The sequence below is a fragment of the Ostrea edulis genome, chromosome 5, assembly GCF_947568905.1.
Source record: "Ostrea edulis chromosome 5, xbOstEdul1.1, whole genome shotgun sequence".
NCBI lineage: Eukaryota > Metazoa > Mollusca > Bivalvia > Ostreida > Ostreidae > Ostrea > Ostrea edulis.
In genome coordinates this window covers 78,743,224-78,768,347 of record NC_079168.1, presented here as the reverse complement: position 1 = coordinate 78,768,347, position 25,124 = coordinate 78,743,224, and the positions used below count along the sequence as shown (strand labels likewise).

At 34.6% G+C, this 25,124-nt stretch overlaps 1 protein-coding gene across 10 annotated transcripts in view; it reads left to right on the top strand.

Annotated features, from left to right (window-relative positions):
* The first annotated feature begins 402 nt into the window (after positions 1-402).
* LOC125650596 (synaptotagmin-14-like) overlaps positions 403-25,124 on the top strand; it is a 33,441-nt gene continuing 8,719 nt past the window's right edge. For 2 of the 10 annotated variants that reach the window (XM_056166346.1, XM_048879024.2), the window contains exons 1-6: positions 463-528; positions 623-656; positions 3,844-3,858; positions 10,613-10,774; positions 21,012-21,170; positions 24,298-24,590. In XM_056166346.1, coding sequence (XP_056022321.1) covers positions 641-656; positions 3,844-3,858; positions 10,613-10,774; positions 21,012-21,170; positions 24,298-24,590 — 645 coding nt within the window. In that variant the 5' untranslated portion in view covers positions 463-528; positions 623-640. Of the gene's footprint in view, positions 529-622; positions 657-3,843; positions 3,859-6,664; positions 6,810-10,612; positions 10,775-12,430; positions 17,080-21,011; positions 21,171-24,297; positions 24,591-25,124 lie in introns of those variants that run through there. The other 8 variants (XM_056166345.1, XM_048879023.2, XM_048879021.2 and 5 more) reach the window with 6 other exon arrangements.

Here is a 25,124-nt window from a genome sequence, read left to right as displayed (position 1 = left end):
GTTTGAACGCTATATGATTAGCATGCTCAGTGGTTGAAGGTCTCGGTAGCTGCTAGCTAATGATGCAAAAACTGCAATCGTGGCATTTTTCATATATTATATGCATTGGGCTACGTAAGATTAATTTGTAACTAATAAAATAAGTTCCCTCCTTCCTCAAGTGATCTTATATTTCAAAATGAGTTTTCTTGGTTCTTTTTTTTCAACTTGACATACATGTTTACAAGTATATCTGGTTAACTGGACTAAACTGGGACCTCGATAGTTTGCCGTACTTTCAATATGATGAATTTTTATTCCAAACATATATATGTATAATAAAATGTACCTTTGCCGAACACAAAATACAACATTCGTCATCTTTATAATCGTTCTGACATGCGCCTGAAGTTCGAATGATTTTCCGGGAAATGTTTGGTCTACACGTTTTCTATTTTGAAAGTAGCGTGCGAAATTAACATACAATATTGTTTATCAATGGAGTCGAGGATCCTGACAGGGGGGTTGCATTGCAGACTATGAGCATTTGTAAGTATCTTTCGGAACTGTAAAGTCATTAGAATTTGATTTCGTGATTTATAAGTTCTCATAATGATCTTTGATGCATATTTTTCTGTACTAGATTCATAAAGGAAAGAAAATGGTCGAAATGCAAGGTGACAAGTAGTAAAAAAAATCGATAACACGTTAATCTGTTTAGATGCTTAGATGAACATAGACTAACTTGATACGGATAATGAAAAATCCATTCATCTCATAGTCAAGAGTAATCAATTAAATAGAAGTACAAAAGTAACTGGCTGTCCAATTATTTGCTATGTTGCATGACTAGTTTTGGGAAGAGTGGGTCGGGCTATTTACTTGTATGGATTCTATTGAGTAGTTGGTCTATAATAACGCTACACTGTACTTTGATAAACAAAAGCTGTGTAATATATCTGAATCCATGGCACAAAATGGGCTAGTATTTTTTTTTTCATTCAAACTTACTCAAGGCAGTCCATTGCGAAATTGCCCTAGATTACACCTGTGCTGAAATGTACATGGATAATCATGTATGGAAAACGTCTTTCAATCTTAACTAAATATACCTTTTTATGTAAATGTTAAATCAGTATTAGTAGAATTTTAGCCACTACATGTAACGGACATTTGTGTAGAATGCCATATGTTCCAAACATTTTCACTATTTACAGAATTGATTAAATCTGTTACTATGATTAATAAGACAGATCTGACAATAATCTGGTTTACTATTGATTTTATATGGCTAGTTATACATGTACAGCTCCATGTAATAAGCCTCCGGTGATTATGGTACAGGATAATTATTGGTTTAGACCTAAAGTTCTGCATTGTACTCTTGACTATGAGTTTCACTAACTTTAGCTTTTCACTTAAATTCAAGCTTTTCACTAAATTCTAGCTTTATTGCCACTTTTCTCCTTTGGACTGGGCATGTATAATTGATATCTCACATGTTTTTGTGGTTGATTGCAGATTGCAGATACTGCTCATTAAAGTTTTATAAATAATATGTTTTACGGCGTGACCGTGTTTGAGGGCGAAGCAAAAAAAAAAAGTTTTGGCATTATTATCTATATCCAAAACAGGACAAAAACAACCCGAAGTTAGCACGCGGACGGAGCTGTACCAAAGCATCCTACTTTTGGACATTTGATCCGCCAATATATTGAACGCGGGAAATATAACGCAATTGATGTAAACAGTACATTGTGACGTCATATTCAGTGTCGTTATTTAGCAAATTTACAAACAGCGTTTGAACCACAACAAAAAACATGGCGTTAATTGTGGAGTGATTATATATGATTAAGAAAATAAGATTTACATGCTTTTACGGATTTTATGTGTAACATCTCAGAACGACGTTAACTAGGGTAGACGAGATTCAAAATGGAGGAATACATCATGTCCACGCGCTAATATTCGAATCGACGCCATTGGTACCAAACTTTTCAAGTTCCATACGTATGGTTTAATTTTTCATTATTTTCCTATATTTTCCTTTTAAACATACGTGTTACCTATAGGGAGAGCTCCGCTCTCACGGCCCTCTGGGCCGTGAGAGGGCTTCACCCTCTATAAAATAAGTAACAGCCTAACAGGAGTAACTCTAACATTGTATATGGACTTCCTAGACAGTAGCACTTATAACAGTAAATGGGTAGGACTGATTTCTGTACAACCATGGAAATTTGCCAGGAAACTAGTTAACAAATGAAATACCAGTACTCCTTTTGTAATTCTAACAGATTTAAATGTCTCCAAACCCTCATTTTAAAGAAAAAGTTTGGCATATGGTAATGTTTTGGTTAATTTTGATATAAAAAAATGACAGCTTAAATTGCATGTTTGGATAAGCTCATATGCATATTTTTAGGTAATACATATAGTTGTATTGGATTGTTATCTGCAAATTCTTTGATTTTTACATTTGAATTGTTTTATGATTTATTTTTAGTCCCTATCATAGATGGAGAAATGCAATTTCCGAAAATACAGGAATCAGTTATGCCCCTTACTGCATGAACAGTGATGAATATTGAGTCAGCCACTTTTTTTCCCTCTCTCACTTTTAGATCTTTGGCATTGCATTGATCACAAATGCTGAACTTTTTTGTATCCTAATATCAAGAATTCTATTACACCGTCACCATTGTTAAAAGTTAGTGTGTGTATGCTTTTATTGTATGCATGCATGATGCATACATTTACACACACACACAGTGACTCCGAGATTTAGTAGTGATTTGATATTTATATGTAATACTGGTGTGACTAGTGAAGTACTATAAATTATTAACATTTTCTGGTGGAAAGCATTCATTAACAATTTTGAGTACAACATTTGAAAACATCACGATATGCTTGTAATCACGCAGTTGGTCTTTCTCTAATTTTACAGAAGATAAAAGAAGTAACTGGATTTTTTAAATCCCATTGTATTATATTTATTAGTCAGCGTAAGAATGAACAGATTGATGGATATTCTGTAGATTCCTCAATGCACTGGAGGAATGTATCATTGTGTAATTTAACAAGGAATACCACTCCCAAAATAAAATTACTCATTCTTACTTTTAAGTGAAAACTCTTGATTAACAGACCATTCACAAATTCATATTCTCATGATTTTTGTATCTTAATGTAGAAATCCAAAACTTAATTATTATGTTCAGAATCTTGACAAAAGTGAAAACACGGACAATTTTATGGAGGAAAAAAAATCACAATTCTTGTGTGAAAGCTAGGGCTTTTGTTTGGAAATTCATTGTGAAGGAGTGGGTAACTGTCTGGGAAATAAATTTGAGGAGGAATTTGAGGTTCACTATTGACTCTCTTAACACAAAGACAAAATCATAAAATCCATGGAGTATTACATTTAATCTGTAGATTATTGCATGCTATGGGTTCATTTCAAACCTAGCAAATTATCACGATGGACAGGATTAACTACAATTATATTGGCAGTGGGACAATTCTTACTTCAATACTTTGGTTTTAGTGGAGGAATAAAATATTTAAATCTAATATTATGAAAATATCACTCAAGACAATTTGTTTTACGCATTATCATGCACATGCAGAGTAGCGATATTACCACTTTTTATTATCATTATTTTTTTTAATTTACATTTGATATCTCCTGTACAAGTATTGACAGACATATAAAATCTTAATAATGCATGTATATTGATCTATTGAGAATTGCATATGAACATTATTAGTGAATAAAATTCTGATTATATTAGTGAATAAAATTCTGATTATATTATACATGTTGAATGATAATTCAAACCATTCCTTTATAACTGCCAGTGTTTGCTGACTGGGGTATGTATACAGACTTGTGGTTTGATGATAACTGTTATAGTTTTGCTTTAGCCATTAGTTGTCCAGTAGCGAGATGATGCAGACAGAGATGTTGAATTCCTGAAAATTTGTTATCTTATATTAAGGTCATACGTAATGTTTCGGACATATTTTTCTAAAATAATTTTTTCGTCTCCTCTATATGAAGAGTTGTTGATATGATTTTATATTGAAATATTGCTATGCTTTGTGTATCAGCCTGGTTACCTCAGTGGTTAGATCACCAAATTAATAATGCCAAGATCCTAGGTTGATCCAAAAATATTTCTTCCCTTCTTTGTTAAAATAACTGAGTATTGTCCATATAAACAACCTTCTGTAATACATAAGAGCTGACTTTACAGTTTTACTTGTCACAACCAGGAACTATCAAAACATGCTAACTCTAAAACAGACCTGGTAATATACCCCAAGTATTTTTGTGGAAAAAAGGTAGCCAGAATGCACATGTAAGTGAATTGTACCTATAAATGTCATGAAAATTATATCGAGAAACGTCATGTATGACCTTAAACATTTTTTGTTTTTACATATTAATGTGGTTTATTAATTATTTTTTTTGTAAGGCCAAGTCAAATTAATTAGTAGATTAAATTATCATTCAAACTTCACAAAAAAATGGGGTGGGTGGGAGGATTTTATTTTTCATTTTTCGCCATGGTATTCTTGACCTCGAAAATGCCTTCTCTCATTGAGAAAGGCTTTATAAATCATAATTACATGTGTATTTGGGTGTCTAAAAGGCAAAGTGAAACAAAGTACGTTTACGATACCGGACCGGACATAAAAATATCCGGAAATCGTAATTTTGAAAAATTAAAAAAATCGGGGCGGGGCGATTTTTAAGGGGCGGGCGGGAATGATAATCTACTAATTAATTTTACTTGGCCTAATATTCAAGGAATAAAAGTAATTTTTTACTTATTTTATGCAATTTATAAAGTAAGTTTGGAAAGTTTAAACTTTATAAACTGTAAAGCAGTTAACAGAAACGTAAACTTTCCCAACTTTGCTTTGTATCGCATAAAATGAGTAGAAATCAGTTGTGCTTCTTGTAATTTAATTTTAAAGAAAACATTTGCTATGATATGATAAATGATTTAGAATTTGAATTTTATTTTGACACAAAGCAATATTGCCATAACAACAAAAGGGAAAAAGAAGAGTGCTATTTTTAGAATGTATGGTGACATTTTACCCAGCATATATGGCACAACCTAATATCAACTCAGTTTATACAATCTGTATACAAGATATGCAGCCGATTATTTTTTCATCATGTGTCACTTTAGAAAAAAATTGTGATTTCACATTCTTGCAATTTGACACAAAGAGACATTTAATTAATCTGAGAGAAATGAAGTTCTCATATAATAATATGAAATATTTACAGTTACCATTATATTTTCTGTAACTGATTTTTTTATGTGCATGCAGCAATATTGCGTTGTCTTATCCATTTGGGATTCTATATTACTATTCCCAGCAATATAGTCTTAACCCACCCAGAATATTGTTATTGTTGACAGCAATATTGTCTTAATCCACAGCATTCATTGGTATTGTTTACAGCAATGTTATCTTACCCAGCAGTTTACCATAGAGTATATGACATGTGTGATGTTCAGTAGGCAGCATGCAAAGTGGTTTTTTTATCTGAAGTAATCTGCTCTTTATCATCTCTAAAGTCTTTAATACCGGGTCATGTTTTATATGTACCAAGGAAGTTTGAGGTAAATATGATAAAGTATATTTTATTTTGAATAACAGTTAGAGTAGATTATGTAAATTAAGCATTTAATGCAGACTTTTACCAGTCGTTCATATAGCAGCAATTTAATGACCTTGCATATTTGAATTCTAAATAAGTTTTTAAAGTTCCTAGCTTTGGTACATTCAATGTACAACAAAAATGTGTTTCAGGTGCTAAATCATAAAATATGTATGCCTTTTTGAAAATCTTACGTTCATTAACTTTAACATGAACTTTCAAAACTGTTGGTATAATTTGTTATTAGTTTTAGCTAATTTTATTATTTTTTGCTTCCATGTTGCCTGTTTCCAGTGCATATATTGAAAAATCTCATTAGGGTTCATTGCCTTTAAAAAGGAAATGTTATGTTTAATTGCATTAGTAACAGTTTCAAATCAGCAGCTTTCAATTGCATGCATAGAGATATAGTCTACATGTGGCATTTGATTGAGAGGACAAAATAAACATGTTGTCCAATGAATTTGATCGGCAAAACAATTCCAATGGTAAATATTGAGTAGTATAGCATGCATTTATTTGTAAAATTATTATGAATTTACTGTTTTAGCTGTATATTATGATGGTTCATGGACATTGGTGTGTATTGATATTTACACCGTGCCAGTGTTTAAATCAATATAGGGGAGATTGTTGTGTCCTGCCACCCACTTTCTGTTTCCTATTAATATCTGTCTTCATGAATTGAAGATGAATTACGCAATCACATTAAAATTCACTTGATGTGATAATGAATTTGATTTACTCAGAAAATCCCATGGCGAATTTTATCCTATGGTGTCGCGTGAGATGGTGATTGAATTGTAGACCATCTGAAAAGACTTGATTTGAGTTTTGTCATTTGCTATACTGAACTGAAGATCAATTGGGGTCCATTGTAATCTGGGCATCTGCGTCCCGGGACAGTCATTAATCAGTCTCCGCAGATTGTCATTGTGTTGTGGGCAGATATATCAGTCTAGCTGTCATATTTTACAATCACTTTCATATTCATATGTTCTGATATCATAAAAACTTGTGAACAGATTGTATTTTCATAGTCCGCATGTAAGAACTGCGTGTTGTATATAGAACCCTGTGTGTCGTGCTAAGATGTGTCTGTCTGTCAGTGTGGGAGACCCAGAAGGGACGCCATTCGAGGGTTTGATCATTCATGAATTATGTATTTAGATATGATCGATAGTTTAACATTTGATTATTTACATGCATTCTATGGAGCATTTAAATTGGAATGTAGTCTCATTATGTGCTATTTCAGTTATATGTGAAAGTTGGTTTTCACTTCTCATTTACTTTGGAAAAAGACGTGTATAACTTCTAAATTTGAAGAGAGTTTTACAGACAAAGATTACATTAAATGTATAAAGAGCCAGTGGTCTATTTCACAATCAATCGAATGACATGCAATCAAAATTTAGAAATACTGCAATTTCTTTATAATTCATCTCTTGCAGATTGAGTTTTTGAATGAGCATGCACAGAAAGTATATCTATAACTGATAAGATTTGCATACATTCTTAAGTCATAAGAATTTTTGTAAAAAGTGCTACAGATGGTGCAGTTTTTATAAATGGAAAAGGGCAGAATTAAGTCCCATATTGTGCTATCTAAGCTATATATACTAATCAATAAAGAAATGCATAGTACAATTTCATATTCATTTTAAGACATGAAAAATACTAATTGATTTTTTGATAACATAAAAAGGATGTAAATGCTGGGTTAATAATCAAAGTCCATGTATCACAACCACTAATGATAATTATAGAATTAACAGTTCAAGGTGACCCACGTTCCATATCTAGGGTGCCCCCCCCCCCCCCCCCCCCCCCCCCCCCCCCCAGCACCATGCCTCACAACTCCTTCCCAGGGATGCAATTAAGTCTCTAAAAACTGAATATATAGGGATGTTGTTCCACTCTAACTACAGAGCTTGGATCCGTTGTTGCCGAGTCTGTGGCTGTAGTTGTCTTTGGCGGAGGTGCCAGTTCGTCCCATGCATGTTTGATAGGGTTCAAATCTTGTGATTTGATGGGCAAGGAAGAACCTAGATATTACTTCATGTGTGTTAGATGAACAGTATGTGGTCTGGCATTGTCATATTGGAATACTTCTCCGGGTTGCGGCATTACTAGAACCATGTGTGACTGTATATATACTGTTGAGCCATCAAGTGACCCTGTATGTGAACCAATGCTATATCCTGTCTAAAAGATATTGCTGCCCACATCATAACACTAACAGTCAGTCTCCTGGATGCAAATTTGTGCCAGACTTTCATTTTGATGCCTATATATACACTCTGAGTCTTACATCAGGTCTCTGCAGTAAAATGGAGATTCATTACTGAAACAAACTTTCCGCCAGCATTGCATTTATGAAAATGAGACCACTGAAGTCGGTTCCAGCGATGTTGCAGAGTCAGAACAATGCCACGAGCAAGTCTGTGTGCTCTAATCTCAGCATCCCCAGGTCAATTGTGAACAGTCTGATCTGATATTCTATGAATCCTTGGAATGACAGATGTTGTAGATGATGCTGTTGTGAATTGTGGATGAAGATGACACAATTGGATGAAGGGATCCTGTGCTTCTGACATCATGCGTGGTCAATCTGCTCTATGACAATCATTTGTTGTACCATACTGTTGATATCTGCTCTAAAAGCTAGATCAGGTGCTTTGTTCAACATTGAACCCCTTTTCAACTGCAATTTGTGACACAGTTGTCCAATATGGAATATCGGAACCATTATTTCGTCTCTGATTCCGTCCCGGTTTTAATATTTAGTATGTCCAACGAGATCACGTTTTCTGCGTTAACTTTGGCAACTTTCAGTAAACAAGCACATGTTACTTAATACTTACTATCAGATTATAGTGAGTTCAGGCACAATTTAGTGTTGTTTTTGAAAGCTGATAGGTGGGGGAACAAACGGAAAGAAAAAAGGTGCCATTATATTTATATGAAAAATCTTAGCAAGAAAACAGTTCTGCCCAAACCCCTAAATTGTAAAGGGGGGGTGGGGGTGGGGGGGGGGGGGGAGTGTAACCTTGAACACAAATGTATGTGAGAATTTAACGCGTTGTCAAGAAAACGAGTAGGAGAGGGCCAGGGCAGAAGTGTGTGTGTGTGTGTGTGTGTGTGTGGCTACATGTACGTGTCTGGAGATCGATGCATAAATTGTGATTATTTATATCATTATAATGACTCAAGAAAATATCATTATGTAGATATCCATGTACGTGCATGATACAGTAAGGAAATAAAGTTTTTTAATTCTATCTCTGCTACCAAACGTAAGAAATTTAATCCAATAATTAACTCATGTTTTGCTACTAGAGCATTCACTTACAACATTCTGAAAAATAATCTTCAAACTAGACAGATATTTTTGTATCAGAAATGAGTCGTCTTTACATGTATGGTCATCACTAATTTGTATACAAGAGTTGCCCGAATGACGCATATTTTTCGTGACTTCTTTTTCTGAAGAGTTCCAAAATTTTCTAGTTCCGATATCCCGTATATTGTGTTGTTGAGTTGATGCAGCACCACAATCAAATATGGAGAACCCGTACATTTGAAAGACTATACTGCATGGTGCCTGAATCACGTGCATTAAGAACTTACAACAATTGAGTATAACAGAGACCGACTCTAGGGTTTTATGAAAACACGTTTTATTGTCCTCAAATTCTATAGAATATCTATCTAGTAAACAATAGCGTTAGATGTAACAAGAAGTAATCAGGTGATTCATTCTAGACAAAAGCATGTATGAAAAAATTATTTGAAACGATTCTTCTAAGAATTGCTCCTATGCATTTCTTTCTTTCTTTTCTTTTCCTTTTTTTTTTTTTTGATCATGCAGTATATATACACATATATATGTAAAAAAAAAAAAGATTATTTTGTCATTTCTGGTTTACTTTAAAAAAGGTACATTCAACCCATATTAAAACCAAATTATATTTCATCGATTACTGAATTCTTGGTATCCTTTTGAAGGACTTCATGATATAGATGTTGAACATTATAATTCTCTGATTATAATTAATGCTCAACATATTCCTTCAGTACTAAGTAATTGATTTTGAGGGTATTGTCTGGTACATGTATTATATTCTAATGATGTCTTCTTGCCTGCATGCATATTCAAATTTATAGTGACCTTTGATGTAGCCATATATTCATCAAGTAACTGTCCTTACCTTATAAGTGCCCCTCTCACTAGATTGTATGCATCGATCGTCGCTATAGCCACGGTTACTGAGTCCGATAGTACCTACCCTACCTCATTTAACGTGTAAACGGAGACAATAGGTGTGGCTTGCAAGGATGTATTGTAGATTGCTCTCTATTTGCTATTGTTTTACTTTTGCTGATTTACATGAAAGATAAATATCATGAAATTATCATATCTATTAAACAGCTTTATGAGGTTTGGAATTAAAACACTTTTTCATGAAAAATAATCTCCAAGAATATGGTGCATTATATAACTGTAAAACACACTTTATTTGCAGGAACACTATTTACATGTAATTTTGTGAGACTATTTAATGTCATCCAGAAAATTTAGTTCCTCACAAATAAACTCTTACACAAAGAAGACTTAAATAATAGATAATAATTCATGACAGTTATATGTCTCATGAATAAATACATCATTATGTATTCACGCAAAAATAAGTCCTCACGAAATAGAAGTGGATGTTTGATGTTTTTTATGAAATACAATGAAAATGATTTTCATTATTTTTTTGATACATTGATGGCTTGAGACAGCTATCTTAAATTACTCTCAGAATGAAATACCTCATTCCACACTTAGGTGCTTATTGGCATTAATACAATAATCAGACATATGTACACAACTTGGTAATGTTCTGTGTCTTTCCTATGCTCGCAGCTTTATAACTCCTGTGTGGTACTTTTCAGTCCCGCCCGAGGCATTGGCCTTCTTGGGAGCAGTTGTCCTTTTCCTGGTGTTGCTGGTCATCTTCTTCTGCTACATAAACAAGTTTCTCTGTTTCTCCACCTGTGGAGGATTTCCATGTCTGGAAAATAATCCCAAGAAAAGGAAAAAGAAGAACGATCTCGGTAAGTAAAGTGTTTAGTTATTTAAGTGTATAGAAATTCAAATGAAGAACGAACTCGTTAAGTCAAGTGTATAGATATTTAAATGTATAGGAATTCAAATGAAAAACAAACTCGGTAAGTCAAGTGTTTAGTTATTTAAACGTTTAGAAATTCAAATGAAGAATGAACTCGGTAAGTCAAGTGTATATACATTAGGAAAATCTTTTATCTCACCCTGTAGTATTCATGCACATGATTTTCAACAACGTACACATCATAGTTAGTGAAGTACAGATTACACATTTATATCATGTGATTTGCTCTTCATCACCTCAAAAATGATGAGGATTACCCAAAGTGTTCTGGAAAAATGTCACTGTCAGTGCGAAAAACACATAGATAAAATGAATTGTTTGAAAAGTACCATCGTAACAAACGTTTTTTAATTGCCAGACAAGTTTTCTCATGCTTGCAATTGTTTATTTTGTTGTTCATAATTGCTTGGTTGGAAAGAAAAAAACATCATTGCTAAATATGAAATCACTATGCATTGTTTACGTCGACTGCATTCTATTTCCTATGTCAAATGCACAGGCAGATCAAATGTCTGAAGTCATGTTGCAAGATGTTAGGCCCGGTCTTCTTTGCTCATCTCAATGGTCACACAGTTAAAAATACAATGTACATGTCTATATATTGAATTAATGATGACCGATCAGAATCTATATTTACAATTCTGTTTACATGTAATGATTTAAATGTGATTTTGAAAACTTCGAAATTTGAAAAGCTTTCTGCATGATGTAATGGCCATGGAACAGCTGTGACTGATTTATTTGAAATTGATTAGTTTGGCATATGATGTCACAGGGCATTTATGATAAAAAGAGAAATATGGCACGATTATTATAATAAATTTTTATATACAATATTTATAAAGCACCTTATGTGATTAGTAAAATCACTCTAAAGCACTGTACAATGTAAAAATACTTATTATATGTAAGAAGAAGAATGAAAAATTAAAATAAAATATGGAAACATTATGAGGAATGAAAGCAACATTGAATGGCTTACAAAGATAATTAAAATGCACAAGTAGATGAAATGTAATTACAAAAAATTAAAGTATGGATAAATATTGATGCATGTTAAGATTGTATAGGGTAGAATGGCAATACATACAATTGATATAATCTATAAACCAAATGCCTACTTTTAAAAAATATGAGTTTTAAGATGCTTTTTGAAAATGTGCACTGATGGACAAGAATGGAGACAATAGTAAACAGACCCAGAGGGAGGCAGCAGCCACGTGTAATCATCTGTTGCCATACGTGTAATCATCTGTTGCCATACGTGTAATCATCTGTTGCCATACGTGGTAGTTCCAAATTTTGGTTTAACTAAAGCTTGTTTGCTTTCTGATCTTAGAGATCGTCCAGGTTGGTAAATGTGTAATAGTTCCCGTACGTATTGCTGTGGAATGTTGTTAATCGCTTCGTATGCATAAAGAAGACTTTTGTATTGGATATGTTGCTCAATGAGAAGCCTGGCAGTGTAGAGACTAAAAATGGGTGTTATATGTTCACATGACCATGACCCACATTTCATATCTGAAGAAAATATGGATGATTGCCGAACATAATTTGGGTTGCTGAGACCAAGGTCATACAAAGGGGGAAACTGATATGAGCAACTACACATTTTCTTTTTTAGGATATTACATTGTGTTGTGGATGACTTTAAGTAAATGTAAGTGTACGAAAGTAATAATTATGCAAATTGCCACGGAAATAAAATTTTGATAATGAATTTTCTATAAAATTGGAATATTAGAATTGTTTACTTGCGCAGTGCCTCTCTTTCACATTTTTCCAAACTGCATGGTGACCTCTGAGGTCAATGTACATCGGAGATTAGGAACAGGAATTACTGTCAGGAAGACAATAATTCATGAATCGACATTTTCTGCTGATATTGACTGCATGGTTTATTGCTTCAAATCCACTCTGATTCAATGAGATTATATATATATTCATGCAATCACAAATATGTTATTGTGTGTATTTGTTCTTTTATTTTTCAATTTATTTACTGTCAGTTACCGCTTGTATTGCTTTAAATCTAGGCTGCTTAAAAAGTGAAGATTGTGGTTGAGGACCTCTTGTTTATCTACAAGGATTGCGGGGAAAGGGTACTGTAAAAAAGAGAGATTTTCCTAGCGTGTAGTGCACTAAATACTTGGCATGTTCTATGATTGGGGTCTACTAAGCTGTGGATGTATATATACTTTGTCCTAAGGCCTAAAAGTTTATCAATAAATGGAGAAATTCTTAGAGGATAAATTAAAGATATTGTTTATTTATTGGATATATATACAAATTGCAGCTTGAATTCAAACAAAATCAGTTTACTGTGACCATTGCTGTTGGATATTCTGATTGGAAGTGAATCCGATAACTAAATCGTATAATTCAATCATATTAGCCAGCAGCTTAAACTTCTGTGAGCCACTCTGTCTGACAGTCTGAGTTCAAAATACATGTAATTAGGTAAAATGTGTGATATTTGTGTTTGTGAATTAACTTGTTTCTGTGTTGCACCATTCTCTTACCAGAGGGTGCATTACACAAGCCTCATTCTCTTACCAGAGGGTGCATTACCCAAGCCTCATTCTCTTACCAGAGGGTGCATTACACAAGCCTCATTCTCTTACCAGAGGGTGCATTACGTAAGCCTCAGTTAGCCAATGTGCCCTCTAGTTAGCTTTACATGGATCAGTATAGTTTTCTGTATATCTGATAAGATCAACAGTCTTTGTAATGACGCAGCACTGTGTCAAGGACAATTTATCTTAAGATTTGAATCTGCGTGAAATTAAGCTTGACTGTTGAGGGAAGTTGTGTCCCTCATCTGTCGGTAAGCTTACCCAGTGGAGAAATTATGCAGACAACTATTAGGGTATAATAATGATTTGAACCCATGGTGTTGTTTTTATTGGTGCTGCTGGCATTTATGGACAGTAGGGTCAAGTATTTTAGATGGTCAGTTTCTAAGAATCTGTTAAACACTATACATAATTCTAACATGCATGGACTGGATCATCTATGGATGTATGCCTACATTTTCTGGATGTAGTTTTTGTCTGTTTGTTGCATTTATGGATGCATGCAAACATTCATGCTACGTCTGTCAGAATGACATATGTATTTGATGTACCACCTAGGTTACGGTGAATTCATATAAAACTAAGTCAGGAATGTCAGCAGTTTCTTCATTTTCTGATGAATTATTACAGAGATACATGTATATGCATACCCTAATTGAGTTGAATATTGTTTATTGTCATTTTCAATCAAAAATTATTTAAAAACCATGGACAAAATTACTTCAACTATGATTTTTAGCCAAAGGCTCAAGTGAGCTTTTCTGATCAAAATTTGTCCGTTGTCTAGCTGTCGTTGTTGTTGTAAACTTTTCACATTTCCATCTTCTTCTCCATAACTAGTGGGCCAATTTCAACCAAACTTGGCACAAAGTATCCTTGGGTAAAGGTCTTTCAAATTTGTACAAATGAAGGGCCATACCCCCTTCAAAGGGGAGATAATCACAAAAATGCAAAAATAGGGTGGGGTCATTTAAAAATCTTCTCAAAAACCACTGGGCTAAAGGAACTGAAATTTACATGAAAGCTTCCTGTCATAGTGCAGATTCAAGTTGGTTAAAATCATGGCCCCTGGGGTAGGTTGGAGCCACAATAGGGGATTAAAGTTTTACATGGAATAAATAGGGAAAATCTTTAAAAATCTTCTTCTCAAGAACCACTGAGCCAGAAGAGCAAAGATTTACATGAAAGCTTCCTGACATAGTGCAGATTCAAGTTTGTTAAAATCATGGCCCCTGGGGGTATAATGGGGCCACTATAGGGGAACAAAATTTGACATACTAATATATAGAGAAAATCTTTAAAAACCTTCTCTAGAATCATTGGGCCAAAGAAGTTTACATTTACATGAAAGCTTCCTAACATAATGCAGATTCAAGTTTGTAAAAATCATGGTCCCCTTTGGTAGGTTGGGGACACAATAGGGACCAAAGTTTTACATGCAAATATGTATGGAAAATCTTTAGATATGGGCCAAGGTGACTCAGGTGAGCAATGTGGCCCATGGGCCTCTTGTTTTCGTATGTTTTATTAAATTAGAGTAGTATATAGGGGTAAAAAAAAAATGGTTTACAAAATTGGTTTTCTTTTTGTAAATACTTTGATAATGGTACATGTAACTATGGAGAGATTGATACACTGTGTAGCTGATGAAAGTGAGCACAAGATCCATATATTAAGACAATTACAAGCTGATATTCAAGGTAATCCATTAAGTGATAAATATGTTATCTTAGTGCTGAAAAGCAAAGGTATACATTGGTAGTAATGTTTGAATTTATATTTCAAAAATACAGGTATAGATTTCATTAAGAGCAAATGACCATCATTATATCATAAGGTATAAATACTTCAAAGATTAAAATTATTATGTATAATAAATTGCTATAATTGGAGTTATACTTCTTCGGTTTATAGCAACTGTATGGGCATAATATTTTTATTTAATCATTTGTAATGAATATTTTATATTCTCAGCTGCTTGGATTCAATGTCTTTGAAAGCTGGCTGATTAATTAAGGTATAAAAGAAAAGCCCCTGTTAGAGTACTATACAGCTATTACAACCAACTAATAGCTATAATTGCTGTCAGCTTTGGGAGGCTGTGAAACTTTACAGGCTTTATTGATCAGGGACTATCTCCGTATCTGTTGTCTTTTACCAATCGGGAACCAGTAAATTATCTCAGAGGAGAGCGTGGAAGTTAGGTCTATCATTAACCAGAATTTTCTCTGCGATAGATGCTGTCATTACAGGTGTCTTGGGACTTGCAGGATTTTTGTGTACAGTAGAGTAAAGAGAGACTGTTGAGTTTCAGTTTGCTGTGAATGAACTTTAGCATGCATGGCCGGAAGCAGAAAATCTACAAAGAGTAGGAAATAGGTGGAACAAAATGTTTTATGTGTCGGTTCGTGGATACTTTTGTGTGTATTCCTATCTGTAATAGTAATCCCGACAATTGTTCACTAGTGGTTCGGTGCAGGTGAAAGTAACAAAGGACTTCAGGCCAAATGTGTATTATTTTTGTTTGGAAAACTTTGGATATAGCTGATTTTTTAAATATGTGCTATACACAGTTCACTAATCAGTATGGCTGTTTGGGTAGAGGATATTTAACCTAATAATTTATATAATGGAAGTTTAAACCTGTGTATTTTTGGCAGTTGCTTACAAATGTGTGATTTAACAATGTAGTTTTCGTGTCAGTGAGGAGAATTCCGACTGTTGCGTGCTATTTGTATAATTACATTTTGACTTTGATGGGACTGTTGTGACTGTGAGATTGTTAGAGACAGGGTATTTTTGTTGTGGGGAAATTAACATCCAAAAGAGAATTCAAGGCCATGCCATTTGACATGCATGTTAATTGTTATAACGTTTGATGACATTTGACATGCATGTTGTTATAATGTTTAATGTATTCATAAACTGCGTTGTAAGTTCTTCTCTGTAGTATTGTACAGATAATGCTGTGGCATTTGGACTCCATGCAAATATTAAACCCAATCTCTTTCTTCATGCACTGCTGGGTTTTTAGCTCACTAAAACATTGCAGAGCAGATGATAAAAGGTGAATTAAGCTCCAAACATGAATATTTTTATCATCAACAAAGCTCTAGTGTTTCTAACGACGACAGTGGATTAGCCGTCTTAATGGATCACTGTGTTCAACAGATATTGCTGAGGCTAGCTGTTATATTCCTATGTTTGTCGGCATCTTGTGGTAGCTAGTCGAGCTATCAGTATTAGTTTGTGGTAGCTAGTCGAGCTATCAGTACATTAGTTTGGGTATTGCTGTCATGTATCACAGTGAGTTCAGCTCACTCGTAGTCCCCCCGAGAGATTTATATGCTGGTGAGCCCAGCTTGTGATGTGTGAAGTCCTACAGGCTTACTGCAGTGTGTGAAGATGTTCACCAAGAAGCTGGAAGGTTTAGATGCTGGAGGAGGAGGAGGGAGACATGGCAAAACTTCCCTGTTGTGTTGTTGTATTCAGAAATCACAGTCATATTCTGAGACACTGTCAGCAAATAAACAAGAAATAGAGAGTTATGGAACCATAGAGGGATCCCAGGTGACCAATGATCTCAAAGGTGATGATGCAGATGGACACAGTACATTGACCAATAGGTCACAAAAGAAAAAGAAGAAGAAAGAAAGTAAGGATTGGGGTTAGGAGAAAGAAGTAGGTTCACAATTGAGGTATCAACCTTTGAATTTAAATGCACCCCAAAATTTCAAAAGATTCCATTAAATGTTAATAATACTGTACATGATACTGGTAGGTTTTATACTATTATTATGCTACAGGGGTTAAGCAGATACCTAATGTATTGTCAAAATGTTATCCCCTCAGAGTAGAAGAATCGAGGGCAAATAATACTTTTTTCATCTGATTGACTTTATTTAGTGGTTGTACTCCTTATGGCAATTAGCCCTTTCAGACAGTACCACACTTTGCAATCCTGTGACCCTTAAAACATTGACCATTGCAACATTTATAGAAAATTTTAACATTACCTCTAACATTGCACTCAAAGTGAGAAAGTTTTGGCCAGAAGCCTGTTCAGCCTGCGAACATATCCCATATCTAAACCTTTGGTGCTAGAGGCAAGCACTCGTGTGCGCCCGCTCTGCTGAACAGGCTTAAGGTCTTTTTGATGGTGCAATATTTGATGACCTTGTGACCTTTGCATTGTCATTTGGTCCATTTTTAAAAAAAAAATTGAACATTCATACTTAAGTTATAACTTAAATTAGTGAACTTTGATATATATGTATACTAATTACCTGTAATCTTTGTGACAAGGTCTTTCCCCTATAGTACCATATTTGATGACTTTTAACATTGACCTTTGACTTAACATTGACCTTTGACCCACTTATTACAAATATATCTTTTGAGCAATATTAGTGAGATGTGCTGATATTTTGTAGGTGTTTTCTTTTATTGCTAATACTTGATGTTAATTGGCTCTCATAGTCTGTGTTGTACATTGTACATTGCTACATGCATCAGTTTTTATAAACTCATCTTGTTTGCATGTCAGTAAAAAAAAAAATGGATATAGTGAATTCATTATAATGGAGTTCAAATTCCTGAATTTTAGATATTTTAGATTTTTAGATATTTACAGCATTTTAGATATTTCTTTGAATAAATTAAGAATGTTTTTTTTTTCATCTGTTGTTTTACATCCCATTTTTCACTTCTGTAGAGAAAGGATATAGCTAATTTACATGTAATTATAATTCATAGCAAACATTTTCATTTCTTCGGAAACTATATGGGATGTTTTTTATTGTTTGTATAATTATTTTTTCTTAACAACTTGTTTTGTGTTTGACTTGGCCATTTATAGATTTGCCTGCATGCAAACAGAAGATAATTCTTTAAAAATGCTTTTGGGATTTTGCTCAAATTTTATATCGTTTCTCATTTTATTAAACTCCTCTGTACACTGCACACTGGAGAGTTCCAATTTCCTATTACACAATAAACTGAAATTTACCGTGTTATACACATTTTGTAATAATAAATTAAAGTAGTTTAATCATTATATTAGACCAAGATAAAGTTACAGAATGCTTTATTTGAAAATCTTTGCCATCATTTTAAATCAATAATATTGATTTCTGTTCATCAGTTCTTCGTAGTATTAATTTGAAGATTTTTCCAGGGGGCAAATTGACATGTTTATGTTAAGATAAATTCAATATGTACCTTTATGCTATATAATTTTCTCAATGTGGTAACATTTGTCAGTAGTGTACAGAGGGCCCTTAAATAGCTTAGGAATGTAGATTGTTTCAGCATCCTTAGTCCTTTGTATGTATGATATTTATGGTCTCTGTTCTCAGTGACTTTTCTAGAACAGTGTTTGAGGGGAACAACTTGATAATGGTCGTATGGAAGAAATGACTGTTAAGCTCTACATGTAGATTTACATTATCTGTATTATCAGTGATTCCCTTTCCTGTTTCTTTCACTGAGAACATGTCATGATGTATGCTGGTAACAGGTTCAATAGTTAATATTTGATATATTGCATGCAAACAGGTTTCATGACTGAGATCTTCTTTGAATTACTAAGTTTTGATTGCAGTAATGTGTGCATGTAATACCTCTAAAGCAATATTGAATTCCATATCTATTAGATTAATGATATAATAACAAATGAATCCTTTTGATTCTGCACAGTGCAGTGCAATATTATATGGAGCAGCAAAGCAAATTGACCTCCCACTAGCTATGATGTAATTTATAAGATATGCAATTGACTCATCCACTAGCTGAGGAACCCTAGTGGATGTGGGTTTAGTTAATCCCCATAATTTTAATATCATAGAAGATTATAGACTCTGTGCATTAAATATGTAGGTTTGAATTCTTTGGATTAGTCACTGATGGGTGGTACCTGCAGTTGCTTGAATTCTTTGTACCAGTTATTGATGGTGATACCTGCAGGTGCTTGAATTCTTTGTACCAGTTATTGATAGGTGGTACCTGCAGGTGCTTGAATTCTTTGTACCAGTTATTGATAGGTGGTACCTGCAGGTGCTTGAACATGATACTGAGGCTGAGAGAATTAAGTCTGTTAACTCTCTACAGTATTACACACACAACTAAACATATAGGCCTCCATTAATTGAGATACATGTACATATGTCAACCTTTTCATGATATTAGGGTGATGGATATTCAACATATCCTGTTGTGGATCAAAGGGAACAGGGAGTGGAGACTGTGTCACAAATGCATAAATTAATTGACCACCTGTTGAAAAGTAGACATTGTGCTGGTATTGACACACTAGTCTGCTTATTTCTACAAAAACATACACCCTTTTCAATCGTGTCTCAACTAGGGTAGTGTGACAGATGTTGGTGTGTCCATGGAGTACAGCATATACCTATACAATAGTGTATCGGTATATTGAATGGGCGTATCAGTATATTGAATGATCACATCTGTATTTTGCTTTCATACTCTGTTGAATAAGTCTCTGTAACTTACTGATAAGCATGAATAATTGAACACAGCAGACTTCACTATACTTGGAGATGTTTTTGTGTCAATAATAACAGAACCTAGTACACTCGTGAACTCTCATGTGTCTATCAGAGGACCATACTTAATGTGCTGTGTGTGTTGTAGATATACCATCAATATTAGATAAATAATTCAGAGATGTGTCATCTTAACAGATAAAATTAAGTAATAACTCAAAGACAGTTACAACACAACAACTCATCTACTTCAACACCCAACATTCAGTTACAACACAACACATCTACACCAACACTCAACAGTTACAACACAACAACACATCTATACCAACACTCAACAGTTACAACACAACACATCTACACCAACACTCAACAGTTACAACACAACAACACATCTACACCAACACTCAACAGTTACAACACATCTACACCAACACTCAACAGTTACAACACAACAACACATCTATACCAACACTCAACAGTTACAACACAACAACACATCTACACCAACACTCAACAGTTACAACACAACAACACATCTATACCAACACTCAACAGTTACAACACAACAACACATCTATACCAACACTCAACAGTTACAACACAACAACACATCTACACCAACACTCAACAGTTACAACACATCTATACCAACACTCAACAGAAGCTTTTCTTATGAGAAATGTTTTAGTGTAGATGTGTATTCCTTTTTGCCTATAATTATATTTATGATGACAGCTATCCAGATTTAAGGATAGGATGACAGCTATCCAGAATTATGGTTAAGATGACAGCTATCCAGAATTATGGTTAAGATGATGGCTATCCAGAATTATGGTTAAGACGACAGCTATCCAGTATAGGGGCCCTGCCATATGGCGGTTTAACTGTCTGTCAGCACATTCTATGACACAGGATAATTAACTTAAGTTTCCTTGGGAAGATTTTCATAAACTATTTACATTATATTTGGATTTGCCAGAGGGACTTAGATGAAGAAATGATCAAGATGAAGGCTTCATCATAGCATTGTCTATTCAGGGAGATAACCATATTTACATTCTTATCTTGTTTATTGTAGGAAATGCTTATGCCTATGATGATACCAGCTCTTCCAGTGACAGCGATGATGAAATACTGAAGCGCTACCAAGAAACACTGAAGCATAGAGGCAGCATACAGCGCTCGGACACCAAGCAGAGCATCAGTAGTCTACAAAACGGTGGAGCAAAAAGGAAAAGTACGTGAATACTGCGATTTTCTCTTTGTATGTATTGCTTCTCTCTTCTGGGATTGTTCTGATGTCAAGTTGCCAAAAAATGATATTCACAAATTTTGTATCTGATATCATCATGGACTTTTCAAGCCCAGGATCAAATATATGTTGGGCCTTATTGATTTTGGTTTGTCTGTTTGTCTGTCTAATCACAATGTTGATCTTGACTTATATGGGATAGAGACTGCATATCTGGACAAGTTGAATATTTCCCAAGGTGAGATGGTCATTTCTACAGTCTAGGGCAATGTTTACCTGATGTGTATCTTTTTGGTACTTGTTCAGTGTACATGTATATTGTTACTGCAATACTACATTGATTCCAAAGATTCAGATCAGGCTGAGTTTACAGACATGACCTGATATCGTATAATCCTTTCGTATACCCTCTCCCTCTATATTCAAAATACAAACCAGGATAACTTTGCAATTCTTCTTAACTCTGAAAAATTTCCAAGATAAAATGCTCATTTATAGAGTTCATTTTTGTGAATGTAAAGTCTGCTGTAAGCCAATGCATGAAGACACCATTAATTTCTGAGGACTGTGTTATAGAAAACCCCAGTGTGATGATCCGTAAAGTGGGATCACACTCTAAAACCAAAAGTATAAAAACTCCATCAGGTGCGTAGAGTGTGAAATCAAACAAATAAAAACTCCTGAAAATGATGCATATTTGATAAGATTGCAGATTTTTAATTTATCAACAAGTTAAAAAAAAAATTAACGGAGAAAGGATGGAGAATACTGTCATGTTTAATTGAAGAGCTTCAGTCTCATTCTGTGTAAAAGCTGTGTGTCTAAATACAAAGACTTTAGAAATAACTTGTAAAAAGGTTTCACACAGACGAGAATTTCACTACATCTACTGCATAATTTATTAAGTGCAGCCATTGATAAACTGTAAACATGTGCATTCTGACATCTTTGACTACATCATCAACAGTGACAAGCCAATCAGGAGTTCATGGGAGAGTCGTGTAATTTAGCAGTTACGTAATTTATTATTTAGAAAGCTTTCAAACCAATATCATCGATAGTTACATTGTTATGGCCTATTATGGGTGTACTTGTATATTCCAAAATTCAGGATCATGTGGATTTACTGCATTCTAGAAATGGGTGACAGATGTCAAAGGTTACTTATCCTCTCTGTAATAAGATAGTGGAATATATGAAAGAGTCATATGGGGGCCCCTCTGGCCAAGTGGTTAGAGCATTGCGCTCAAAATCACATGGCCTCTCACCTCTGCTCGGCACAGGTTCGAATCCTGCTCGCACCGGTAAGAGAAAAAGTTTCCCAGTTTACTTGCGGAAGGTCAGTGGTCTCTTCCCAGGTAAATTGTATCTGGGTTCTCTCTTCCACCAATAAAAACTGGGTGCCACCAGATAACTGAAAAATTGTTGAGTGTGGCGGAAAACAACAATCAATCAATCATATTGAAGGAAAAAAACTAAAGGCAATTATTTGTTTATCTGGTATTCTTGAACAAATTATCAAAATTAAGAATAGATAGCCTTCTATTTATGAAAATATGATTGATTTAATGTGAAATGCAGAGTTACCTACCTTTATATCCTTTCCACAGCCATAGCGTAAAAATGCATAATGGCAAAAACAGAGATTGTGACCCCTTGTGCTGGTCCCCAGGGGAGGATACCACAACATATTTGGAATAGTTCGGAAGGGAAGGTTGCATCCTATCGTTTGTTAAAATTACAAACGTCAGTTTTTATTCTGTCCAATTCTATAGATCCTTAAATACACAACAAGCAGAGGAGTTTCATGAAAGCATTTTTCCAGATTTACTTACCCATCAAAATTGGACTGGCAGAGGTTCTGCTTAATAGGCACATACACAATCCAGATGTCAAAAGAAAGAAAAAACTAAATAGAAGGTGACAAAATAAAGCAAAGGACAAAAAAGGTGAAATAAGTGAGCCCTGTGTGGTGGCCTTTGGACACTAGAAGACCGACCCTGATGTTCATTATGTAGATATTAAACATACTGATGCAGACAAGACTGTATTGTTACGGTTGTTCAAATTTTTTAAAGAATTTTTTTTCTACCCTTCCCTCTTCAGTGGAATATTCTTCAAAATCTAAAGGATTTTAGGAAATACTCTGGAGTAAAAAGGTATGCTTGTGAAAAACAATCATTAAATGTATTTCCCAAGTAATATGTGACAAAAGTTAAAACATAAAAATAAAAAACCTTATCGTGTTAGTATGCAGTAAATCATCCTGCGTGAGCTTTATGTAGACCGGCTTAATGTCTCAGGAATAAAACAGACATTAGGGAAGCAAATTTTGCCTTAGCCACAGCCTTTAGATATCCATTAGGGAATTCAAACTTTGATTTCATCAATGAGTTGGTGAGCAGGCAGTGAAATCAATACTGATTATAAATTAGTTGTCTCCCTTTGATTATAGCGTTTTTCAAGCTAATTGAATACAAACTGGCATAAATATCAACTTGATAGATATGCAGTATGGAAGGCATGCGATCTGTCAGTAATTATTGCCAAGTTGGAATAAGTTGTCACTCGGCTTTTATATTGATAAGGGATGTGAAGACTGGCATCAGCTTAATTTTCTGGACTAAGTTGAGATCTGTCAGATAAGGTGGTGTTGAGATCTGTTGGATATTGACCAACATGTAGGTACATCTGCTTCATGTTGCTTTCCTGTAAACTGCAGCTCTGCAAACACAACTATGCCCCATCAGTGCCAGTGATTTTGTGAAATTATTATGCACTTGAATTAAGTGCATGGTGATCGTTTGATACTGGAATGTGGTCACAATCAGTGTCATAGAAATCTTTGAAAATCTTCTCAAAAACAACAGGACTAGGATTTTTCAAAGAGATATGCAATCACCATACTGCTGTATGGATTCAGTGCTCTAGTCAAGGTCTTCAGCCTGATATTGGGTCAGTATATTAAGTGATTTTACAAGATTCATCTTTGTAAGACACTCAGGTGAGCACTGCAGCTCGTGGGCCTCTTTTATAATACACATGCCATATTAATTCTATAGTTAACAGTGACAAATGTCTAACCAGCTGTTTTCTTAATAATGTACTCCAGGTAGGACATTTGAGAGCAAGGCATCTTTGATCAAGGAGACGAGAAGTCCTGCAGATTTGTCTAGTGCTGAGGAAGAGGATGGAACTGTGAGTCCGGAGAGAGTTCAGTCTGACGTCAATTCGGGGGAACCTCTGGGCTCCCAGGAGTATCTGTCCCCGTCTGCGACAGATTCGCAGCAGCATCTGGTGTATGAGAACAAGGCATACGACCAAGAGGACAAAATGTCTACCACCGAGGATGGAACACTGTCTGTACAGAGTGAAAGCATGTTACCCGGCCCTGAGGAGGATGACGTAAGAAGCATTAATGTACAGGGGGTAGTATTAATGTAATAAAAACAGAAGCTATGATCTTTACAGGACATGTCAGAATCTTAAACATTTAGAGACATTGAATTTTGTGTATGTGTCTGTCACAAAAAGTGTAACCTGACCATCAGTTTGCAAAGAATTTTACGGAAGGCTTTATGCTTCTTGTGACAGTACATTTCCATTGATTTGAATTGAAATTAATACTTTATAGGAGAATAATTTCACGGGTTGTAATTTTGCACGGTGTTTTCATTTTAGACACATTCGCGGGTTCATAAATTCACAGATTCGAATCACTATACGCCTCCCCCCCCCCCTTTTTTAAAACACATTGTGTATTAAAGATTTATAAAAATATTCACGGTTTCTTAAATTTGCGGATTTGTCTAGACCGCAAATATAGCGAAAATTTCCACCGCGATTTATTTTCCCCCTATACAGTACCCTATACCCAAAAATCACTAAGGAAGGGGGACTGCTATTCTTTTGATTTGCTTACCTAGATTGTAGATGTTG